General features: G+C 38.6%; 2 protein-coding genes across 11 annotated transcripts in view; both read right to left on the bottom strand.

Annotated features, from left to right (window-relative positions):
* The window catches only part of PALS1 (protein associated with LIN7 1, MAGUK p55 family member), a 93,733-nt gene extending 86,853 nt beyond the window's left edge, over positions 1–6,880 (bottom strand). For 2 of the 4 annotated variants that reach the window (XM_019451496.2, XM_019451499.2), the window contains exon 1: positions 6,651–6,763. The gene's annotated coding sequence lies outside the window, so the exon portion shown is untranslated. The other 2 variants (XM_019451498.2, XM_019451497.2) reach the window with 2 other exon arrangements.
* A 7,349-nt stretch (positions 6,881–14,229) lies between these two features.
* GARIN2 (golgi associated RAB2 interactor family member 2) overlaps positions 14,230–21,359 on the bottom strand; it is a 34,401-nt gene continuing 27,271 nt past the window's right edge. For 2 of the 7 annotated variants that reach the window (XR_008417232.1, XR_008417233.1), the window contains 3 exons: positions 19,738–19,766; positions 16,094–17,255; positions 14,230–14,345 (listed from right to left, as the gene is read on the bottom strand). Coding sequence is in view for 3 of the 7 variants with exons in the window: in XM_019451509.2 (XP_019307054.1) it covers positions 14,323–14,345; positions 19,738–19,766 (52 nt within the window). In the remaining 4 variants the exon portion in view is untranslated. Of the gene's footprint in view, positions 14,346–16,093; positions 17,256–18,153; positions 18,497–19,737; positions 19,767–21,359 lie in introns of those variants that run through there. The other 5 variants (XR_008417234.1, XR_008417235.1, XM_019451513.2 and 2 more) reach the window with 5 other exon arrangements.

The following is a 21,359-nucleotide window of genomic DNA, read 5'->3' as shown; positions in this document are numbered from 1 at the left end:
AACTTATAAAAATGTTGAAACTAAAGAGCTTGATTATGAAATTACTGAAACTTTATTTTCATAATGAAGGTTTAGTTTGAACTGATGGAGGAAAAACTTCACAATTCCAAATGTTAAAATGAACATGCATCTTTTTACCATGTCCCAAAATCTGCATGAAGGAACATCTTCAGTACAGCAAAAAAGAGCCTTTTTCTTACAGGTAACTTATATTTCACTTCATATTTTTGATTTAATACATCACTAAATTCATTCTACACTAAGACAAACATTTATGTGATTTCTCAAAGGTCTGTGGTTGATTTTCTGATGTGAGGAAAGAGGCTGGGTTTTTGTTGTTTTTTAAAATTCCCATTGCTTTTGGGGTGCCTGGGTGGCTCAGTCGGTTGAGCATCTGACTTCAGCTTAGGTCATGATCTAATGGATCATGAGTTTGAGCCCGCGTCAGGCTCTGTGCTGACAGCTCAGAGACTGGAGCCTACTTCAGATTCTGTGTCTCCCTCTCTCTGTCCTTCCCCTGCTCACACGCTCTGTCTCTCAAAAATAAACAAACATTAAAAAAAAAAAATTAAAATTCCCATTGCTTTTATTCCAAGTAAAAATCTTCTAATTAAATAATTTCATCTTCATTCCAAATTTACTTCAGCATTCAAATAAATTTAAACAGCTTTCCTAAATTAGCATGAGAAGTATTTGATTACAATGATACAAATAATATTTTCTTCCTTCATTTAGTAATTTTAGACAAGAGTCCTGCAGTGGTAAACTACAGTGTACAAACTCCAGTATAGACCAAGAAAACTTAAGTCCTACCAACATGTAAAATATACATAACTATTAAAGAATATCTTGACTCCTCTGCCTTTATAAACACTTTACTCGCAGGCCACCTGTGTGGCTCAACTGGTTAAGCGTCCAACTTCAGCTCAGGTCATGATCTCATGGTTCATGGGTTAGAGCTCCAGAGCCCAGAGCCTGCTTCAGATTCTGTGTCTCCCTCTCTCTCTGCCCCATCCCTGCTCGCACTGTCTCTGTCTTGCTCTCCCAAAAATAAATATACGTTTAAAAAAAACAACAACACTTCACTCACAAAATTAAAAAAAAATTTTTTTTAATGTTTATTTATTTTTGACAGAGAGAGAGAGAGAGAGAGAGAGAGAGAGAGAGACAGAGCATGAGCGGGGGAAGGGCAGAGAGAGAGGGAGACACAGAATCTGAAGCAGGCTCCAGGCTCTGAGCTGTCAGCACAGAGCCCGGACATGGGGCTTGAACTCACAGACCGCGAGATCATGACCTGAGCCGAAGTCCGACACTCAACTGACTGAGCCACCCAGGCACCCCTCTCACAAAATCTTATATTCAGTTTCCTTCTTCATTGTTAAGAATAAATGCTAATGTATACAAGTCAAAGAAAAATAACCCAAAATTACTTTTATTTGAAACAACTCCAGAGCTTTCCTAGAAATATGCAAGGCTAGTTCAACATTTGAAAATTGCTTAGTGTAAGTCACCATATTAACAGATTTCAGAAAAGATACCCACATGATTACGTCAACAGATACAGAAAAGGCATTTGACAAAATTCAACATCTACTCATGAAAAAACCCCAGGCAACCTCAGGGAAAATTTCCTTAACTTGATTTAGAGAATCTATGAAATTATCTACAGCTAACATCATATTTAAAGGTGAAAGACTGAATGATCTCCCTTTAAGACTGTAAACAAAGCAAAGATGTTTCCTTTCATCACTCCTATTCAAACATCTCATTAGAATGTGAGATGTGCAGTAAGTGCAATAAATCAAAAAAAGAAAAGGCATCAGATTAGAAAGAAACAGTTCTTTATTCACAGATGACATGACTGTCTACTTAGAAAACCCCAGGAAATCCACCAAAAAACAAACAAACACCCCTAGAACTAATGAACGAGTCTGGTAAAAACTGAGGGTACAAAGTCAATACAAAAAAAATCTATTATATTTCTATATACTAGCAATGGTCAATTAGAACCCATGCTTTTTTAAAAAATCATTTATAATAGGACCAAAAAATTGAAATACTTAAGTATAGATTTAATCAAGTACCTACAAAATTTATATGTTGAAAACTACAAAACATACATGAAAGGAAGACCTAGGTAAATGGAGAAAAATACTATGTTCTTACTGGAAAAACTCAATTTTGTTAAGATGTCAATCATCCTTGTTTATCTATAAAACACAATCCCAATCAAAATCCTAGCATTTTTTTTTGTGTGGATATTAACAAGAGGATCCTAACATTTATATGGAAAGGCAAAAGAACTAAAATAACTAAAACAATTTTTAAAAATGAATAAATATGGAAGAACTCACATTACCTGATTTCAAGATTTGTTTTAAAACTATAGTAATCAAGACATTGTGATATTGGTAAAGGATAGACAAACAGATCAATGAAACACAAGAGTCTAGAAATAGGCCCATAAAAATGTAGTCAAATGTTTTTTGACCAAGAGACAAAGGCAATTCAATGGAGAAAGGATATAGTCTTTTCAACAAATGGTCATGGAACAACTGGACAAATAAATGAAACTCAACCCTAAATTCTCTTTATGTAAAAATTAACTCAAAAAGGAAAACAGATCTAAATTTAATATACATAAAACTATAAAACTTGTAAACAGGAAAAACCTTTGTGACGTTGGGTTAGACAGAGTGCTTATATATAATGCCAGGAGATACACATACACACACACAAATACTGATACTTTGCACTTCATCAAAATGTAAAACCTGTTTTCAAAAAGCACGGTTATGAGAATGGAAAAGGCAAGCCACAAACTGGCAGAAAATCACTGCAAATCACCTGTTTGACAAAGGACCATGAAAAACTCAAAACTCATCATTAAGAAAATCCAATTTGGGGACAGTGCAATCAGGATAGGGCCAGAGGGGAACAGCGGATCTGAAGCCGGCTCTGCGTTGACGGGCTGACAACAGTGAGCCCGATGTGGGGCTGGAACTCACGAACTGAGAGATCACAACCTGAGCTGAAATCAGATGCTCAACCAACTGAGCCACCCATGTGCCCAAGAAAATACAATTTTAAAATGGGCAAAAGATTTTGCTTCACCAGAAGATACACAGATGGTAAATAAGCATATGAAAAGATGTTCAACATATTAGTCACAAGAAAATGCAAATAAAAACCACAATGAGATAAGGCTACAAACCTATCAGAATGTAAAGGTAAAAAATCTGACCATACATAGTGATGAGGATGTAAAGTAACTGGAACATTCTTCACACATTGCTGGTAGGAATACAAAGTGGTTCAGGCTCTTTGGAAAAGTATGCTGTGTAACAAATTACCAAAGATTTAGTGGTTTAAAACAACACAAATTTATTATTTTCCAGTTCTTTTCGTTAAAAATCTGAGATAGGTCTCCCTGGGCTATAATCAAGAATGCTGGCAAAGCTGTGTTCTGTTAATCCATTTCCTAGCCTTTTCCAACTTCTAAAGACCACATTCCTTTAGTTTATCACTGACTCCTCTCTCCATCCTCAAAACCAAGAACTCTTCATCTATCCCTCTGGTGCTGCTTCTGTTTTACATCTTTTTTTTTCCTTACTATACTGCTTCTCTCTTTCCCTTTTAAAAAGCACTTTCATGATACATCGGATCTACCTAGACAATCCAGGATAACCTCCCAATTTTAAAGTCAACTGATTAGCAACCTTAATTCCACTGCAACTTTATTTTGCCTTTACCACGTAACCTAATTTATTCACAGGTTCTAGGGATTAAGCTATCTTTGTGGGCCATTATTCTGCCTACCACACACCGGTTTTTAAGTTTAAACACACACTTACCATATGACCCAGAAAGGAAGACTTATGTTCACACAAAAACTGTTCCTAGAGATTTATAGCAGCTTTTTCATGGTTAAAAAAATCTTTTTAATTTAAAAAACTAACTCAAATATCCTTCAACTGGCAAATAAGCTAACTGTGGTAAATCCATACAATGGAATACTACATTCAGCAGTAAAACAGAAGGAACTGCTGATAGCCTCACAACATGAATGAATACCCACTGTATTATGCTAAATGAAAGAAACAAGACTCAAAAGGCTAAATAAATACTAATTGATTCCGTTTATATGATAGTCTAGAAAAGACACACTCCAGGGGAAGACAACAGGTCATTAATTGCCAAGGGTTACAGGTGAAAGAAGGGTTGATTACAGAAGAGCAGCTTAAGGGAATTTTGGGTGCTGGATCTGTACCCGATTTTGGTAGTCACACAGCTCTATGCATTTGTCAAAACAAATGTCCAAGAAAAAGCATTAATTTCATTTCATGTAAATTAAAAATAAAGTTAAAATCTTTTTAAAACAAAGAAAACAAAACATCATTTATCAGATTGGCATAAAATTAATTATCTGACCATGCCACCTAACAATTCCAAGTGCGGGCAAGGATGACGTGTACATTGTTGGCAGTAATGCAAATTGTTACAACTTTAGAGGATAATGTGATAGCAGCTAGCAAAGCTGAAAATGCGCATCAACCTATGGCCCAGCAATTCCACCTACAGGTAGGTATACTTTCTAGGGAAACCCTCATACATGTGCTTGAGGGAACATGCACAAAGATATTCACTAAACATTGTTTAAAATACTGAAAATCTGAAAACAAAATAATTGAAAAACTGAAAGCAGTGAAGTAACTGCATTCAGTGGTTATTTAAAAAAAGAAAAGAAATGCAGGAAGATTCAATCGTGCTAGCAACATATACGATTTTGAGAAGAATAGTTTACTGGTTTGTTTATCTAACAATAGTATATAGTGAAAAGAGCACTGTACTTGGAATCTGGAGACAAGTATTCAGCATTTAGTCTCAACTTTGCCACTAATAAGCAGTCAAACTATGGACTCCTTAACTCTATAAACCTCACTTTCCTTTTCCTAGAAAATGAAGACGTTAAGCTATACAACACTAAGATTATTTCCAACTCAAGAATTCTATGATTCAATAAATATATAATCAAGAATTATAAAGAATCTATGTTGAGAAACTATTTTTTCTCAGACACCCTGAAATCAGAAACTATCAGAGAAACAGAACATCTTAGTATATTGATACATAAAATGGACCAAGTTTCCTGGTTTGTGATGAACTTTTTAATCAAGATCATAATTTAGAAAGAGCATATAAACCGCAAAACCCACCATACTGACTTGGGTCACCCTCAGATAAAATTCTCCCATTTTAATATTCTAAATCAAGTTAATATTATTAATGAGTCCACCTTTACTTGTCAAGTTCAGGTCTGTCTACCAAAAGTCATTTAGATACATGATAAAAATTATTTTTTTAAAAAAGATAAAATAATGAATTGCTTTTCGTATTTTTGCCTGTTCATCTATAAAGATCTTACATTATAATTTAATAGCTTCAGCCTACTACAATAGTTTAAAGAGCCTTTTAAAGTTTATTATGCCATGTCCACAGGGACCTAGTGAAAAAAAAAAAAAAAAACCACACACGCACACACACAGTAGTTCATAATTCAAAAAAAGCTTACTTAACAATTTCATTACCACCAATATTTAAACATCAAAGACACCAATAACCACATGTCATTTGCTCCTACTGCAGAATTTAATAGGTTATTAACTTCTGGTATATTCCAAAGGCATAATTAGGATACTATTATTAAAGCATGAGATTACTTTTTTAAAAATCAGAAATATTAACACCTTTTACCTCGTCAGGAAAATCAGTATTTCAAAAGTCCTGTTCTATGGGCTTTCCAAATCTAAATTCTTACAATTCTAAACAAGCACGGAGATAAAACACACACTTACATACTTCTAAAAACCTAGCTATCAGATTTTAATTTTAGCGCCACTGCCAAGAAAAACCTTCCGACCGAAACCTAAATTCCGTACACATTACTGTATGCCAATCAACTAAACAGAAGGTGAGTTGTTATTATTATTAGGAAGTTACATAATTTGCACCAAAGATTATTTAAAGCGTCTTTCATTAAATGAAGGTTACAACAATTTACAGGCTTCAAAGTTCACCTTGCAAACTTGAAGTAAATTATCAGAAACCATTAACGAGATTAGGGTTTTCTTTAAAAGTGGACACAAGGAAGTAGGAACTGTTTATTTGTTTAAAGAACGCAAAGAGCAGCCGAATACCAGGAGCTGAGTCAGGCAGAGGAACGCTGACTACATTCCGTCTTCTAAAGGAAAGTGTTCGCCCCGCCGATCTCCCCTTCCCGCTTTAGGGGGAGTCCCAGGAGTCGCGAACTCGGGAGCGGGGGCGCAGAGAAGAGGGGACTCCCTGCTGTGCCTCCGGCGTTTCGGGCCGAGCAGGCAGGAGCCCCCGCCAGGGTGGTCCCACGCCAAGGCAGAGGGAGCGGGCAGGGCCTGCCAGCGTTCCCCCCGGGGGACAAAGGTTGGGCTCACGCCCTGCGCCGCCAGCCCGCGGCTCCCGCCGCCTGGAGACGCCAGCAGAGCAGCCGCCGGTCCCGCCCGGGCAGTGCGAGCGGCGGGTGGGGGAGGGGACAAGCCCCGCCGCCCCTCCCCCGACGCGCTCCCGGGGACCTGTTGATTAAGATCTCCACACAGAGCCGCCGCTGGTCCTCTTACCTCTGCGCCACGGCGGCCGGCGATCCTCCCGCCCCGGCCGCTCCCACACACTGCACAAACGACAGCTCCCCTGCGGCACTTAAAATACCGGATAAAGAACCCAGAAACTCCCGATTCCCCACCTCACAATCCTTAGACCCCGCCTGCGCCCCACCGCCAGTCGCCGCCGTCACCGCCGCCACCGCCGCCAGCAACTCCGCCTCGAGACCGCGCGAGACCGGCCCCCGCGGCCGCCGCGAGACCGCGCACGCGCCCCCGGGACGCTGGCGCAGCGGGCGCGCCTATCCCAGTTCCCTCCTCGGCGCGCCCCGCCCGCTGCTAGGCCGGGAGGCTGGCGCGGTTCGCCCAATCCCGCGCCGGCGTGGAGGGAGGGCCCACTCGTTGGTCCGCCCCGCAGCCCCGAGCCGTGGGTCGCGCGCACTTGCGCGCCTCTAAGTGAGACGCGAGCTGCTTTTTGCTCGTCCGCGGGAGGCGACCGCTTTGAGGTTGAGCCGCCCGGCCGGGCCGTGTGGGGACGTGAGATTTCCCTGAGACTTAGTCCGACGCGGGCTGTAGTCGGGAGAGCCCTTGACCTTAGTCTCCCTGACTGCCCGTCAGTCAGCTCCTGAAGAAGATCTGATTCCCGTTGAGGCAACTCCAGTGTTCTGTGAGGCACGTCACACAATCTAACATTTGTTTAAAGAACCATGACATACTTAAACACCTGGATATGTGTAGCGTCCCACAGAATTCTCTGTTACGGCAGAAAACTCCAAAAAGCTAGCAGCTAGGACCGAGTTCTGAAAAACGGAAAGGAAGAAGGGCCACAGCTGTTTCACAAAACTCGAGTGAATGCACTTAGTTACCTGGGCCACCCCGTATGCAGTGCAAGGAAATCCACAAAAAGTCTCCAGGACTCCTACATCCAAAAAGGAAATTAAAAAAGGCGTGTATGTGACCTATTTTCTCTTAAATGCGTAAAGTAAATAATAATTCAAGAAGCTTCCTCTAAGCTCCTCGATGAGTTTTTCTTCCTCTGGCACAGGGTTTCCCATTCTTAGCGCTACTGAATTTGGACCAGCTAATTTGTCATGGGGGCTGTTCGGTGCATTGTAGGATGTTTAGCAGCATCCCTGGTCTCTCCCTATTGGGTGCCAGTAGTACCACTACCCCCATTGGTGACCAGCAAAATGTCTCTAGACGTTGTCAAAGGTCCCTGGTGGCAAAATCACCTACAGTTAAGAACCACTGATCTACCTGTTCAGAGAAATGGCCCCTTAGGAAGATAGTCACTCTTTACCCATATCTTCCAATTGCCTGGCCCCAAGCAGGTTTACAAAACACCACCGCCCAAATGAACCCTCCAGCTACCTAGCCTTGCTTCACCAGCTGCTTGGACTCCTCTGTCACAGGACCCCACCCTAATAGAATGGCGATCACTATCTGTGTGAGAGAGAAGCTACTGATCTCAAAATATGGGGAAATACCTTTCTAAAGTGCTTTCCAAATATTATTTTTACTTCCTAACGGTATTTTCGTTTTAAAAGAGGGTGGACCCAATGGCAGATTAAAAAAAAAATGTATTCTCTGCTAAATATTACATTCCCAGAATCCCCAAATCATTCAAATTACTATCCTTGTGTGAAGAAGAAGAAGAAGAAGAAGAAGAAGAAGAAGAAGAAGAAGAAGAAGAAGAAAAGGTATAGAAAGTGGAGGTAAGGTGATTCTATTTGAGTTGTAGTTTTGATGATAACTAGTTCTGTGATTTGATGATAACTACTTCTGGGTACATGACAAGATTCCTGGGCCTAAATTTTCTCATCTGTAATATGTTTCTTGTTTCCGGGTTTTGTTTGTTTGGTTTTAGATTTAAAATTCTGGTAGCCTCTGTATATGGAATGTAACATGGATGGCTTAGGGGGTTAGAAAATATAGTATTCATCCTTAAAAAAGAATGAAATGGGTAATCTGTGGTTTAAAACCTCAAAAGAGTCATTCATTCTTATCATAGGGAAGTTCACCCACCGAATTACTCTGGCAAATTTGTAACTAAGTATTTTGGGTGAAGTAGTAAAAGGCAAACTGTAAAGTCAAGTGTACAGTGGAAAGTAACGGCAGCAAATACCCTTCTGCCTTCCTTATTTTGGCATCTGCCAACAGCCTCTATTATATGTTTATGTAATATAATGTTATACTATTTTATTTCATTAAAGTCTTGAGGAAATATGTTAATAATTCATTTCAGACATTTGCAACAGATCTGAAATCTCAGTTTTCAAGATTCTACCATTCACCATTATATGGGAAATCCTTAACTAAAGGTTATAATCAATATCCCTCTGGTTTTCTTACCTCTAGGCACTAGTTAAAGCGGTTTCCATAACTGAGTTAGCAGCCTAATCTCTATAATTGTATGAACCAGAGATCAGAAATATGTAAACTAAAAGAATACTCATTGATTCATGTATGTTATGAAATAAGCAATTAGTAGGTGAGTTCATTATTAACTACATATATTTAAAAAGTATAAAATAGCCAAAAAAAAGCAAACCAACAGGGGTGCCTGGGTGGCTCAGTTGGTTAAGCATCTGACTTCAGCTCAGGTCATGATCTCATGGTCTGTGGATTGGAGCCCCACATCAGGTTCTGTGCTGACAGCTTGGAGCCTGGAGCCTGCTTTGGATTCTGTATCTCCCTCTCTCTCTCTGCCCCTCCCTGCCACCCCGTGAATTTGCGTGCACACTCTCTCTGTTCTCTCTCAAAAATAAATATTTAAAAAGTTAAAGAAAGCAAACCAACAAGCCCTGAAGTTTTTGAATTTCCTTGTGTTTAGTTATTATTTTGATGTGTTTCTTCACCTTTCATCTAGCTAAAAAAATTATGTCTCTAAGCTAAAAGCATTATGCAGTTGTTGCCATGCGGAATGAGAGGTCCCACTGTCTAAGGTTAGCGGCAGTATTATTTAGTACAGGTCAGTATCATTCAACTCAAATAGCTTTACTATTCACACATTAATTCAAAAAATATATGCTGATACTTGCTGTACTGTAAGGAATTAAAATGTGACAGTTCTCATCCGGGAGGAATTAACAGGCAGCTTGGGAGAGGGACAAGACAATCCCATATAGATAAAATACATTAGGAAAGTATGGTAAATGAAAATAAAGTGTTCTGTGGACTCAAAGGTAAAGTCTTATACTGTGTAATGATGGGTGACAAAGAAAGGAATAGAGAATAAACTATTATGAAAATACCTTCAATAATAGAAAAACCAAGGTCTTGTACATGACTTTAAAAAGATGAGTAAAAAACGTTTATCAATTTAAATAGGTGAAGTATGCAAAGAAAAGTATGGGCTTATTATGGGAACAACAAGTATCAACCATAACATCAGGGTAAGATATTCAGTATTTAGGATGTGAGTCATTTATCACACTTTCATTTGTACCTTACTTGGATGGTTCTGTGCCAGGCTGGGGATGAGTAGACACATAAAACATGGTCCTGGAAAAATTTTATTTTGAAGAGAGGAGGTAGACAAATTCGGAGCTTTGAAAAAATTTATTTTAATTTATTTATTTTGAGAGAGAGAGAGGGATAGAGAAATCCCAAACAGGCTCTGCACCGTCAGCACAGAGCCCCATATGAGGCTCAAACCCACGAACCATGAGATCTTGACCTGAGCGGAAATCAAGAATGAGACACTTAACCGACTGAGCCAACCCCTTGGAAATTTTTTAAATGAAGGAAAGATCAAGACTTAATGCCAAGAGAAAGGAAATCAAGTTTGTTCTCCTTGAAAATAGCTATAAAAATTTCCCATATCTTTTCCTCACTAAGCTCCCAATCAAATCTCTATTTTGTCTGTACAACAAATCTTCGCTGCTGCTTTAATTCATATCTATATGTGAATATCTATGACTGGGAATGGGATGTTATCTGTGCTGAACTCCAGAGTTGAACTTAAATGCCTCTTTTATCCTCTCTTGGACTGACTCTGAGCTTTAACTCCACCACTGCTTCAAAATAACCTTTGTCAAAGTCATTAATTAGAGCCACTTTGTTAAATGCAAAGGTTAATGTTTGGTTCTCATCTTCTTTGACTTGCCAGCAGCATTGGATGCCACTGAGCATTTTCTCCATTTTATCCTCTGGGCTCTTGAAAAGAGCTTCTCTTCCTACCCACTGGAACCTCCTCCTCATCTCCTTTGCTGGTTCTTTATCTCCCTGAATGCTTAAAATTGGAGTGTCCCAAGATTCTAACATTCAGTGTTTACTTCCTCTCTGCCTGGCTTTCAATCCCAGCTCTACCACTTGCTGACCGTTTGATCAAAAGAAAATAATTTCTCCGAGATTCAGTTTCCTCATTTATAAATTAAGGATCATGAAAGTAGCTACCTACGACAGTGGTTGTAAAGACTGAATATATATGTAAAGTGCTTATAACAGCGTTCTACACTGAATGCATTAATCATTTGTCCTTTTTCTTATCATATTCTTCATCGTTCACTCCCTACATGATTTCATCTGATATCATGGCTTTAAATTCCATCTATACACTGTCAATTTTTTTTTAAGTTTATTTATGTTGAGAGAGAAAGAGAGGGAGGGGTGGAGAGAGAGATGGAGAGAGAGAGAGAGAGAGAGAGAGAGAGAGAGAGAGAATCCCAAGCAGGCTCCACGGTGCCTGATGCAGGGCTCAAACTCAGAAACTTTGAGATCATGACCTGAGCCAAAGTCAGACACTTAACTGACTGGGCCACCCAGGTGACCCTACACTGTCAATTTTAAATTGATCTCTAGTCTGAACTTCTGCTGCAAACTCCAGAATCATGTATTCAACTGTTGGCTCAACATTGCCGTTAGAATTTCTAATGAGCATTACAAATTTAACATGTCAGAACTTTTTTAGGAATAACTTCTGTCTAAAGATGATTGTTTTTGTTCCTAAGTGGTCCTCTGTGTGGTGAAGAAGGGAGAGAGTATGGCAAATGCAAAAAGAAAAGAAAAAGGAAAAGAAAACTATTTGCTCTTTACCACCTCCTCCTATGCTTCATGGTTGATTTTAACTACTATAATAATCCCTCATTTATTTATTTTTTAAACGTTTATTTATTTTTGAGACAAAGACAGAGCATGAACAGGGGAGGGGCAGAGAGAGAGGGAGACACAGAATCTGAAACAGGCTACAGGCTCTGAGCTGTCAGCACAGAGCCCGACGTGGGACTCGAACTCACGACTGTGAGATCATGACCCGAGCCGAAGTCGGACGCTTAACTGACCGAGCCACCCAGGCGCCCCAATAATCCCTCATTTAATTAATACAGCTGAGAATTAGAAGGCAGAAAGCTCCTTCAAAAGTCAAAATTAGTTGCACTTCACTTTTATTCCTGAACTGACAGAAGTCTCTGACAAGCTTAGATATCTTTTTTCTAACATCTAAGTGATTATAAGGTCTTATTATATGTGTGATTCTTTAATGGATGTGTCAGTTCAAAGCAGACATACCCCTGCCATGAGACAGGGTCAAGGAAGTCAGTCAGAGGAACAGTTTCTGATGGAAATTACAGATCAGATAAAGGAGGTAATTCTAACTAGGAATTTGCAAAAACTCAGTGGAAACAGATATCTGGGATTTACAAACTTTTTTCCTCATCAAAAAATCCAAATCTTTAGAAGGTAAAATCCATTCAGTGGTTGTAAGGGGTGAGAGTAGGCTGGGATGGGAGTTGGGGGGGGGGGGGGGGCGTGGTTAATTGCAAATGGTACAAGGAAAGTGGTTCATTTAAATGAAAACATTTAGGGGCACCTGGGTGACTCAGTTGATTGAGCATCTGAGTCTTGATTTCGGCTCAGGTCATGAACTCATAGAGAGAGAGAGAGACGCAGAATCTGAAGCAGGATCCAGGCTCTGAGCTGTCAACACAGAGCTTTACGCGGGGCTCCAACCCACGTTGGTCAGACCATGACGTGAGCCGAAGTCAGATGCTCAACTGACTGAGCCACCTAGGCACCCCTTCTATTTCATTCTTGATTGTGGAAATGGGAAAGAAATGCCTTTTACCTCTGGAGCAAAGATAAGAGGAGGAGTAATTCCCTGGGATTGTGGGCCGAGGGGAATGGAAAGAGGATTTTCCTGTCCAATAGAAATGTAATGTTAGCACATATGTAATTTTGTGAGATATTATTTAGTAGCTAATGAAGAAAGTAAAAGGAAACATGAAATTATAAGTTTTAACCTGATATATCCAAAATACTGTAGTTTAAACACATAATGAATATAATTATTGAGATATTTTCTTATTTTTTTTGTACTAAGTCTTCAAAATCTGATGTATATCATATACTGAAAATATATCTCAATTCAGGTGCTAAATTTTCAACAGTTAAAGTGAAAAAATGTAGCCGTACCAAAACAATAAATTTATGTTTAATGAAAAAATATTCTATGCTGCTTCAGCTTTTAAATATAAATTTAATTAAATTAAAAGAAATTTAAAATTAAGTTTCTCAGTTGCACTAGCCACATTTCAAGTGCTCAGTGGCCACATAGACCCAGTTGCTACCATACTGGACCATATAGTTCTAGAGATTTGTCTGTGGGACAAGAAGGAGAAAATGGAGGTGAGACATATTCCTTGTTGCAACTCAGGACACAGTAGAAATACCAGTACAATTTGTGTGAAATTTGAGGGAGAGAGAGAGAGAGAGAGAGAGAGAGAGAGAGAGATCTTCTATGTATGTATCTTTTTTCCCTAGCTACATGATTTTGAACAAGTAACTTGGGTAAGCTCCACTTTCACCACCTATCTGTAAAAGAGAAAAGTAATAATACCCCTTTAGATTGTGAAGATTGAGAAAGCATGCAAAGCACATTGTAGAATGACTGGCAGCTTTTTGAAAAGGAGTAAGTGGTGGCTTTTAAAAATCCAAACTATTCTTTGGATAGGGACTGTATGTAATTCTTTTTCTATATTTAAAAGCATAGGAGTTTTAGGGGTGCCTGGATGACTCAGCTGGTTAAGCGTCCAGCTCTTGATTTCAGCTCAGGTCATGATCTCATGGTTCATGCGACTGAGCCCCACATTGGGCCCTGTGCTGATAGCATGGAGCCTGCTTGGGATTCTTTTGCCCTCTCCTGTGCCCCTCCCCTGTTGTGTATTTGTGCGTGTGCACTCTCTCTCTCTCTCTCTCAAAATAAATAAACTTTTTTCTTTTTTTTAAGTATAGGAGTTTTAAAAAACCTGTTTGGAAGTGGCACTCATTGATTCAGCAAATACTGTCTCTCAGGCCATGTGCTCAACACTTAGAACACAAAGACTTAAAGACCATGGTCCCCCTTCAAGGACCTCATAGTGCTTAATGTTAGAAACAACACAGAGTTGGGCTAATGTCCAAGTGAGAAAAGTAAAACCAAAGAGAATAACAAATTTAACCAATAACTCCAAAGCAAAGAAGCCCTATAGATAAAAATTGAGTTTATAATTTGAAAATCTTAATAGTTCTGTATGTTTCTCTACTTTCCTTTAAAACTGATATCCCCTATTATAATAATCAAGATGTAAGAAATTAGATTGGCATGGATTTAAATACTTAATGATTGATTAGTAGTAGCCTTTATTTCTGCCACATGGAAGACACTGCCTTGTTTTTCTCTTCTGTTGGTTATTATTTCTTGAGTTGTTCTTATTTTTTAGTTTAGTAGTTTGTATTTATCTGCCAAAAAGATGGAAAAGTCAGTTCAATTCAAAGGTCTAAAACACAAAATATTTTTAAAGTTATTACTGTTAAGTGTAAAACATTAAAAAACTAAATATAAGTAAAATAAGTGATTGAAATAAGTAAAATTGCATTTTTAATATAGCTTCTCTTCTTAATCTAACAGTAAAGATCCTTTGGACAGATAAGATCTCATTTTTTAAATCTAGAGGTTGACGTGATGTTAAAGGAACCTCTTATAATTTCTTAAATTTTTTATTTTTAAAGGTTGTTTCTACTCATATAAGAATCTAATAAATCAAGATGCCAAGATTAAGATTATGGGCTTTAGTCTTTAAAATTTATAGATGTGTCATTGAATTATTTGCAAGTCCTTGATCTGTCCTAGTCTGAGTCCTAAAATAAGTCACATATATATATTTACATACACATAATATATGCTCACTATAAATAAGGGGCCAAGTAACTTTCATACTTTTTCAGTTGTGATAATATGAAGTCTTGATTAGTACCCAAAATTTTTCACCATTAAAAAAAAACATCTGGGGCACCTGGGTGGATCAGTCGGTTAAGCGTCTGACTTCAGCTCAAGTCATGATCTCACAGCTCATGAGTTTGAGCCCCATGTGGACTCTGTGCTGACAGCTCAGAGCCTGGAGCCTGCTTCGGATTCTGTGTCTCCTTCTCTTTCTGCCCCTCCCTGCTCATGCTTTGTCTCTCTCCCTCTCTCTCTCTCTCTCTCTCAAAAAAAAAAAAAAAATTAAAAAAAATTTTTTTAATCATCTACTTTTTCTTATATATCAGCAGTTCACAGTTTAAATATCTGGGAGCCACTTTTTAAATTTTGGAAGCCAAGATTTAAATATGGTATGTATATTACTATTTTTGCCCTTCTTTGCATTTGCAGATCTCTCTTCATAAGACCCTGGGGTTTGAAATTTCATCATTATAGAAAATATCAGTCAAAAGATGGGATCATTGTAGAATATTGAGTTATCTTTAAATGAATTTCTCTTTCTAAATGCTGTAATATATTGAGAAATGACAGGGGTTGGGACCCTCCCTAGGTACCAACACACATCACCCTGAGTGCCTCCTTTACTGTCCACCACCACCATAGAACAATATTAAGAGCACACTTATGGGAGGAAAGAAATGATGAAAGAACAGGCCTAGACGAAGGAGTGTGCAGAGAGGCCAGGGGGTATTGCGCATGGGCTTTTATCTTTTGGCTACGCTGTTTTCCTCTGGTGCATTACGTCTGGCCCATGGTGTGCATCTGGGTGAGTTCCTATTAATAAGTGCCCAAATGCTAAGCTGACTGTGGTGGCAGAGTGACACAGAAGAGTGGAAAGAAGGGTGGGCACCTCAATTCCAACATCAGAGCCCAGATGAGATATGGCCATGTGGTTCCTGCCAAGGTTGGAAAAGAGTTTGAGGAGGGAACAAAGAGAAAGAATAGGGATGAGAATGATGGAATCACTTGTAAAAGCAGCAGCAAGTAATATTCTTCTAGTGCCTCACCTGAAGCTCCCCTAATCCCTGTGCGACATTACATTTTGACACTTGAAGGATTCTAGAGCAGAAACTACAATGAACCCTCAACATTCCATTCCACCTCTATTGTTACTACAATAGAAGCAATAAGATTCAATGTCAAAAGATTCAATTTATTGACAACTTTTTGTGAAAGTGTCATGTCTGTCCTTTATCATCTATAGCAACTTATAATTGTAAAAAATTACCTTTAGGTTGTCTTACATGTTTTTTTCCATTGGCCTTTTCTTTTTCTGTTTTACTTTCCTTTCCTCACATCCATTCCCCTGAGAAAGGGGGAGACAGATGAGGCACAAGTTTGAGGGAAGTAAAAGATTTGACATGAGTGGAGGGAGCCAGAGGGCGAAAAGAAAAATAGTGAGGAAAGTGAAATAGAGATCATTAGAGAGGGGAAGTGAAGAAGAAAGAAAAAAAGCCAAAAGCAAGAGAGAAAAGCACAGGAGAGAGAACTCAATTTGGTCTTAAATTTAAAAATGTCTTTATTTTTCCCAATGGACCCCATTGTTAAATTTCACAGTTTCCTTGTTAGGGTCCTCCCATCCTTTCTCTTTTTTAGACTGGGTTTCATAAACAGAATGAACATGGCTGCTTAAGATTGCAAGGAATTTGATTTGCAATAGTTAAGAGGAAAGTGGAAAAGAAAGATGGATATAAATGGGGAGGAAATTCCCAGTGTTTGGTAGCAGTTTTTCCTTCTCTATTTCTTGGATGTCTATCCTTTGTCTGATTGCTTTCCATCTTGGGAAAATACTATAGGATCAAAGGTAAGCCTAAGTTTGGGCTCACCATAAAGAGATCAACAGAGCTAAAGTGAGTAAAACCTAGATAGGTAAGAAATTAAAAGTCAAGAAAAGGGACAGATGGACCCAGATCCTGAGAGAGAGTGTTAGCCTAGGCTCTTTCCTGCAGCCTTTTCATGAAAACAGTACATTCAGAGTCCACTTTACCCAAAGCCTTACTCAGAAAGGAGAAAAAGTGTCCTTTTGTCAAACTGCTGAGTGGTTTGAGACATGAATAAGAGACCATGGTCCTCAGGTAGCATTGCCTGGAGTTGGGTGAATGTGAATCTGACCAGGTTAATAGGACCAGGGTTTTGTTTTATTGCAGTGGGGAGCAGTTACTATTCCGGCTACTGCCTAGAATAGAAATCAGATTCACAGACTCATTTTTAGTCTACATTTAGTCTAAATTCAATGGAACAAGGGATTAAGATTCTACTAATCCTTGCTCTTCTTGGGGTAAAAAGTGCTGTGAGTAAGGGTATGAAAGGGGAAAAAGAAGTGATTTAGAGGACTGTAAAAAGGGGGAAAGAAATGCTAAGCAGAGGGAAAATCAAAATACTATGCAAGCCTAAGTAAGGAAAAATGGGAAGACAGGAGAGAAAAGTGGAAAGAATAAGAAAGTACATGAAAAAAAAAACCAGGAAAAATAATTAATACTTTGTGAAAACTGCAAGCCAAATTTGTATATTGTACCATCCTCATGATTTAACAAGCTGAGTGTGACAAACGTCACTGCATGTTTGCTCTACCTTTGCTTAGCTCCTGATTCTCAGAGCCCCATTTTAAGCTGCCTGCTAAATTTACAAAGATGGGCCACCAAGACCATAAACATGTCAGCTTATAAAGTCATAACAGCTGAAAGGGTCTTGGGACAGCTAACCATGCCCTCTTCAATTCCTCACCCATATGCACACATATTTGGCAGCTGAAGAAGCCTGAGGTCCAGAGACATTAAATGACACATCCGTGGAACAGAGGAAGTGCAGTTAGAACTCAAACCTAGGGCTTTTGATTCCAGGTGCAGTATTTAATAGCTGGTTTCTTCATCATTGCCTTCCAGATTTCCTGTAATTCATTTTCCCAGCTTGTTTCATGGACTCATTACCTCCTAGTTAAGTTGCCTCTCAAACTCTGTCATCCTCAGTTGTTGTTTTTTTTTGTTTTTGTTTTTTTCTCTTGTCCCCACAAGTAGTCAGCCCAATAAATCTTGTTAACTGCATATTCACATCCTTTTTTCCCCCCCCTAGGTTCAAGACTGACACATTTCACCCTGGACCATTATAATGATTTCCTACCTGTAGCCTGCTGCAGCTCTCTTAGAGATTGCAGTCAGAGTAATCGTTCTAAAACATAACACTCGTTTCATTATTTGTCTTTCAGTGGCTCTTACCTGCCAAAAGGAGGTCTGTACTATCGAGACTCCTTAGATGACCCAAGACTTCCATAATCTGGATCCTGCTTTGCTTTCCAGCTGCATCTCTCACTATTCCTAAATTGAATATGCCCAACACTTATTCTTCAATTTTGCTCTTACTGTATCCTGTACCCAGGATATTCTTATTTCCCTTTTCCTAACTCAAAGACTGCTTCCTTCATAGACTCTTTCATGATTTTCTCTCTTGAGCTAAAACTATATTCTCCATTTTTCTCTGAAAGCACCTATAACATTTTACTTTATGTTACTTGGGCTCATCTCTTGAGGCCAGGTGATGTCCTATTATGTATTTTTAATCTCTCTCAGAGTCTGCCACGGTGCCTCATATATAATAGATAAGGATCAAATGCTTCTTCAGTTCAACAAAACTAAGCCTGTGCCAGAAGACAGGTGAAAGAATCAGTCACATATGGAATGAAAATAAATGTATCAATATCCTACATTAATTATAAATTCCCAATGCATAAATAACTAGTGCTTCAGAATGTATGTTGTATGTGTGATTGTACTAATTATGTGCTAATCATATGCTAACATACTAATTATCAGTAATAAGGCTGCTGCAAGATTTATCCTTGCTTTTAGAAAGTAAGACAAAAATATCTGGCTATTGGACATCTCTAGAATTTCTATAAATTTACTGTGATTTCGTTTTGAAATACAACTTAAGGAAAAATTGGTAGGTGAAAATTCTATATATTGCAAAGGAGATTTTGCATTTTTCTTATAAACTACAATGGCATTTCCCTACAATGTTCCCAGGTTCAATACTGTAGATTGGAACTTCACATCTCAGTGAAGTTCATCTGGTACTTTTGGACACCAAAGCTCAGTGGTAAGGTCTACAGACAAAAATCCCATTTATATAAACACTATCCTCTAGTTGTTTGCTCTTCTTTGTAGGACTCTTGCAAATGTGACTGAGAATGCCTTCACGGATTCTTGGATTTTAAAGCAGAAGTATTTTTTTTTCTCTCCATGATGTTCTTTTATGTGCATGACTGGAGCTGAGGCCTATCCACCCCTCAACTTAAACAGTAACTTAGAAGTGGGTCAGCAGCAAGCAAGGGGACAGATCTCCACTGGTGCCATATGACAACCCCCATGTTAAAAACTTGTTGCTAAGAAGTTAAAAGATCCTCAGACACGAGAGTATGTAAAGAAACAACTGCTGAATAAAACATTAAATAGTATCACCCGACAGCAAAGCGGAGCCCCAGATACAAGTAAGGACTATACAATTGTAGATTTACCAAGAAATTTAGTGGTAGACCACTTTCCTTCCAAACCAGCAAGGATACAAGACCCTATTGTTTGGGTTCTGCCTGCTGAGCAGCCTGGGAGTGGTTCATGCTCAGTGAGCTGGATTCAGGGAACTGGGAAACTGACTCTACCAGCACAGAAAAAGTGCAGTGATGCCTACCACTTGCAAGATAGCATGAGGACAGGCTTTGAAGAATAGTTCCTGCATGGTGGGACTCTCAGAATGGAGCAAAGGGGACACATCAAAACATCTAGCTGGATTCCTTTGCTCATAACTACTTTCTTCCAGGACCCAAGGTTGACTACTGGATACCAGAGATCACAAAGAAATGTAGTGGAATTTGTTCCATACCTGAAGTGCCTGAATCAGTTCTCATGCTCCTGCAAAAATAAACAGCACATTTCAAAATTTTGCCAGTGTAACCACAAATATTTAGAAAAGAATTACTAAGTAGGAGGTAACTGGCCTTTCCTAAATGCTTTGTAGGTGGTAATGAAACATGTGTAGCAAGCTAGGGTATTACATTATTAACACATATTAGAGTAAAATTACCTAAAATTCTGTCAACATGCAAGCTATCCAACCTGTAAAAGCCATAAAAGTGAATAGTATATAATGACACATAATCTATTTTTATTTTCTCTATCACCTGTCACTCGGTGAGGCTGTGGGCATCCCTATCCTGCTGCCTCTCCAGCGTTGGAAAACTCATTTGGGGCTGAGGCAGAGAGAAGCTAATCGCTGCTGCTCAGGGGCTTCCATAGAGTCTATTGTGTTGGGAATATAGGCCCTCATAGAGACATGGGAGAAATTCTGGAATAGATGGATGCCTGGGGTTAGAAGGTGCCCACCTCTTCTGGCTTCATCACAATCTCTATGGCCCTGATGGAGGTGACAGCGCTTGGGAATCTTGCAGGCAAATGACATGCTCAAGTATTTGCCTAAGTTAGTACTTGGTTAGTTTACTTAGTTTACTGGATAAAATAGAAAACTATCTGTCAGGTGTTCAGACCATTTCACTTTCGGAAATGCTTTTGGATAACTAAGCTTTTGGATGTCTTTGGACAAAGAAGCTTTCTGCATTCCTGATTTTTAAAATTAATAACAATAATTAAAATACTTGTTTTCTTAACCTCATTAGCATGCTAAAACAAATTTTCACCAAATCTTTGTTTCTTGGCTACATTTTCAATAAATATTTTGGAAGCATGGCTGTTTGAGTAAAAAAAAAAAAAAGCATTTGGGAAGAATAATTACCCTCAGATAATAGCTTCCCAGATAAATGTATAAAGACATAATTATGATCCATTTTAAGAGGTCTGGCAAATACATCCAGTTGGAGGTCTACAATGGATCTTTCTGAAATAAAGGTAAATTAGTCATTTTCTAAGGCATTTGCAAATAAATTCTCTTGTAGCCTTCACCAAATAGGTCGGTGATTTAAATAAAGGTTGAGCTTAATGATAAAAGTTTTTGAGACTGAGAAATATTAAGTAAATGTACTTTAAAAAATTGGTGCAAAATTAAAATGAAGCCTGATATTATCCTCTTTAAAACAAAGGAAAGAGTCACAGTAGCAATATTGTCAAGGTATAAGAAGGAATAGAAATAGAAATGCTCTATAAAGTAAATCCTAAGGTAATGTTATAGAAGTCTCCATAGTCTTTCATTCATCCAGATCGAAACTGCTCAGTTTACATTTTAAAACTAATACATCTGAGGGCAAAATATTCAACAAGCTCATTATTTAATTTTTTTTTCATTTTCCCAAAGTACGCAGTTATAAAAATGTCACTGAAATCCATGGTCTTGGAGATGAAAACTAGATAGAACTTACTTATCACTTTCAGTGTCTTGACTTAATTTTACAAATGTTCCAGGAATAAACTGAATTCTATTCTGTTCTAGGATATTACACCTTTCATTCATAATGAACATTCTCAAATTAGGCTCTGGCTAGTAATTATGTTCCA

The sequence above is a fragment of the Panthera pardus genome, unplaced genomic scaffold (genome assembly GCF_024362965.1).
Source record: "Panthera pardus isolate Hobbes unplaced genomic scaffold, ASM2436296v1 HiC_scaffold_24, whole genome shotgun sequence".
NCBI classification, from domain to species: domain Eukaryota; kingdom Metazoa; phylum Chordata; class Mammalia; order Carnivora; family Felidae; genus Panthera; species Panthera pardus.
The sequence above is the reverse complement of the archived record's forward strand: the minus strand, read 5'-3'. Positions and strand labels throughout refer to the sequence as shown.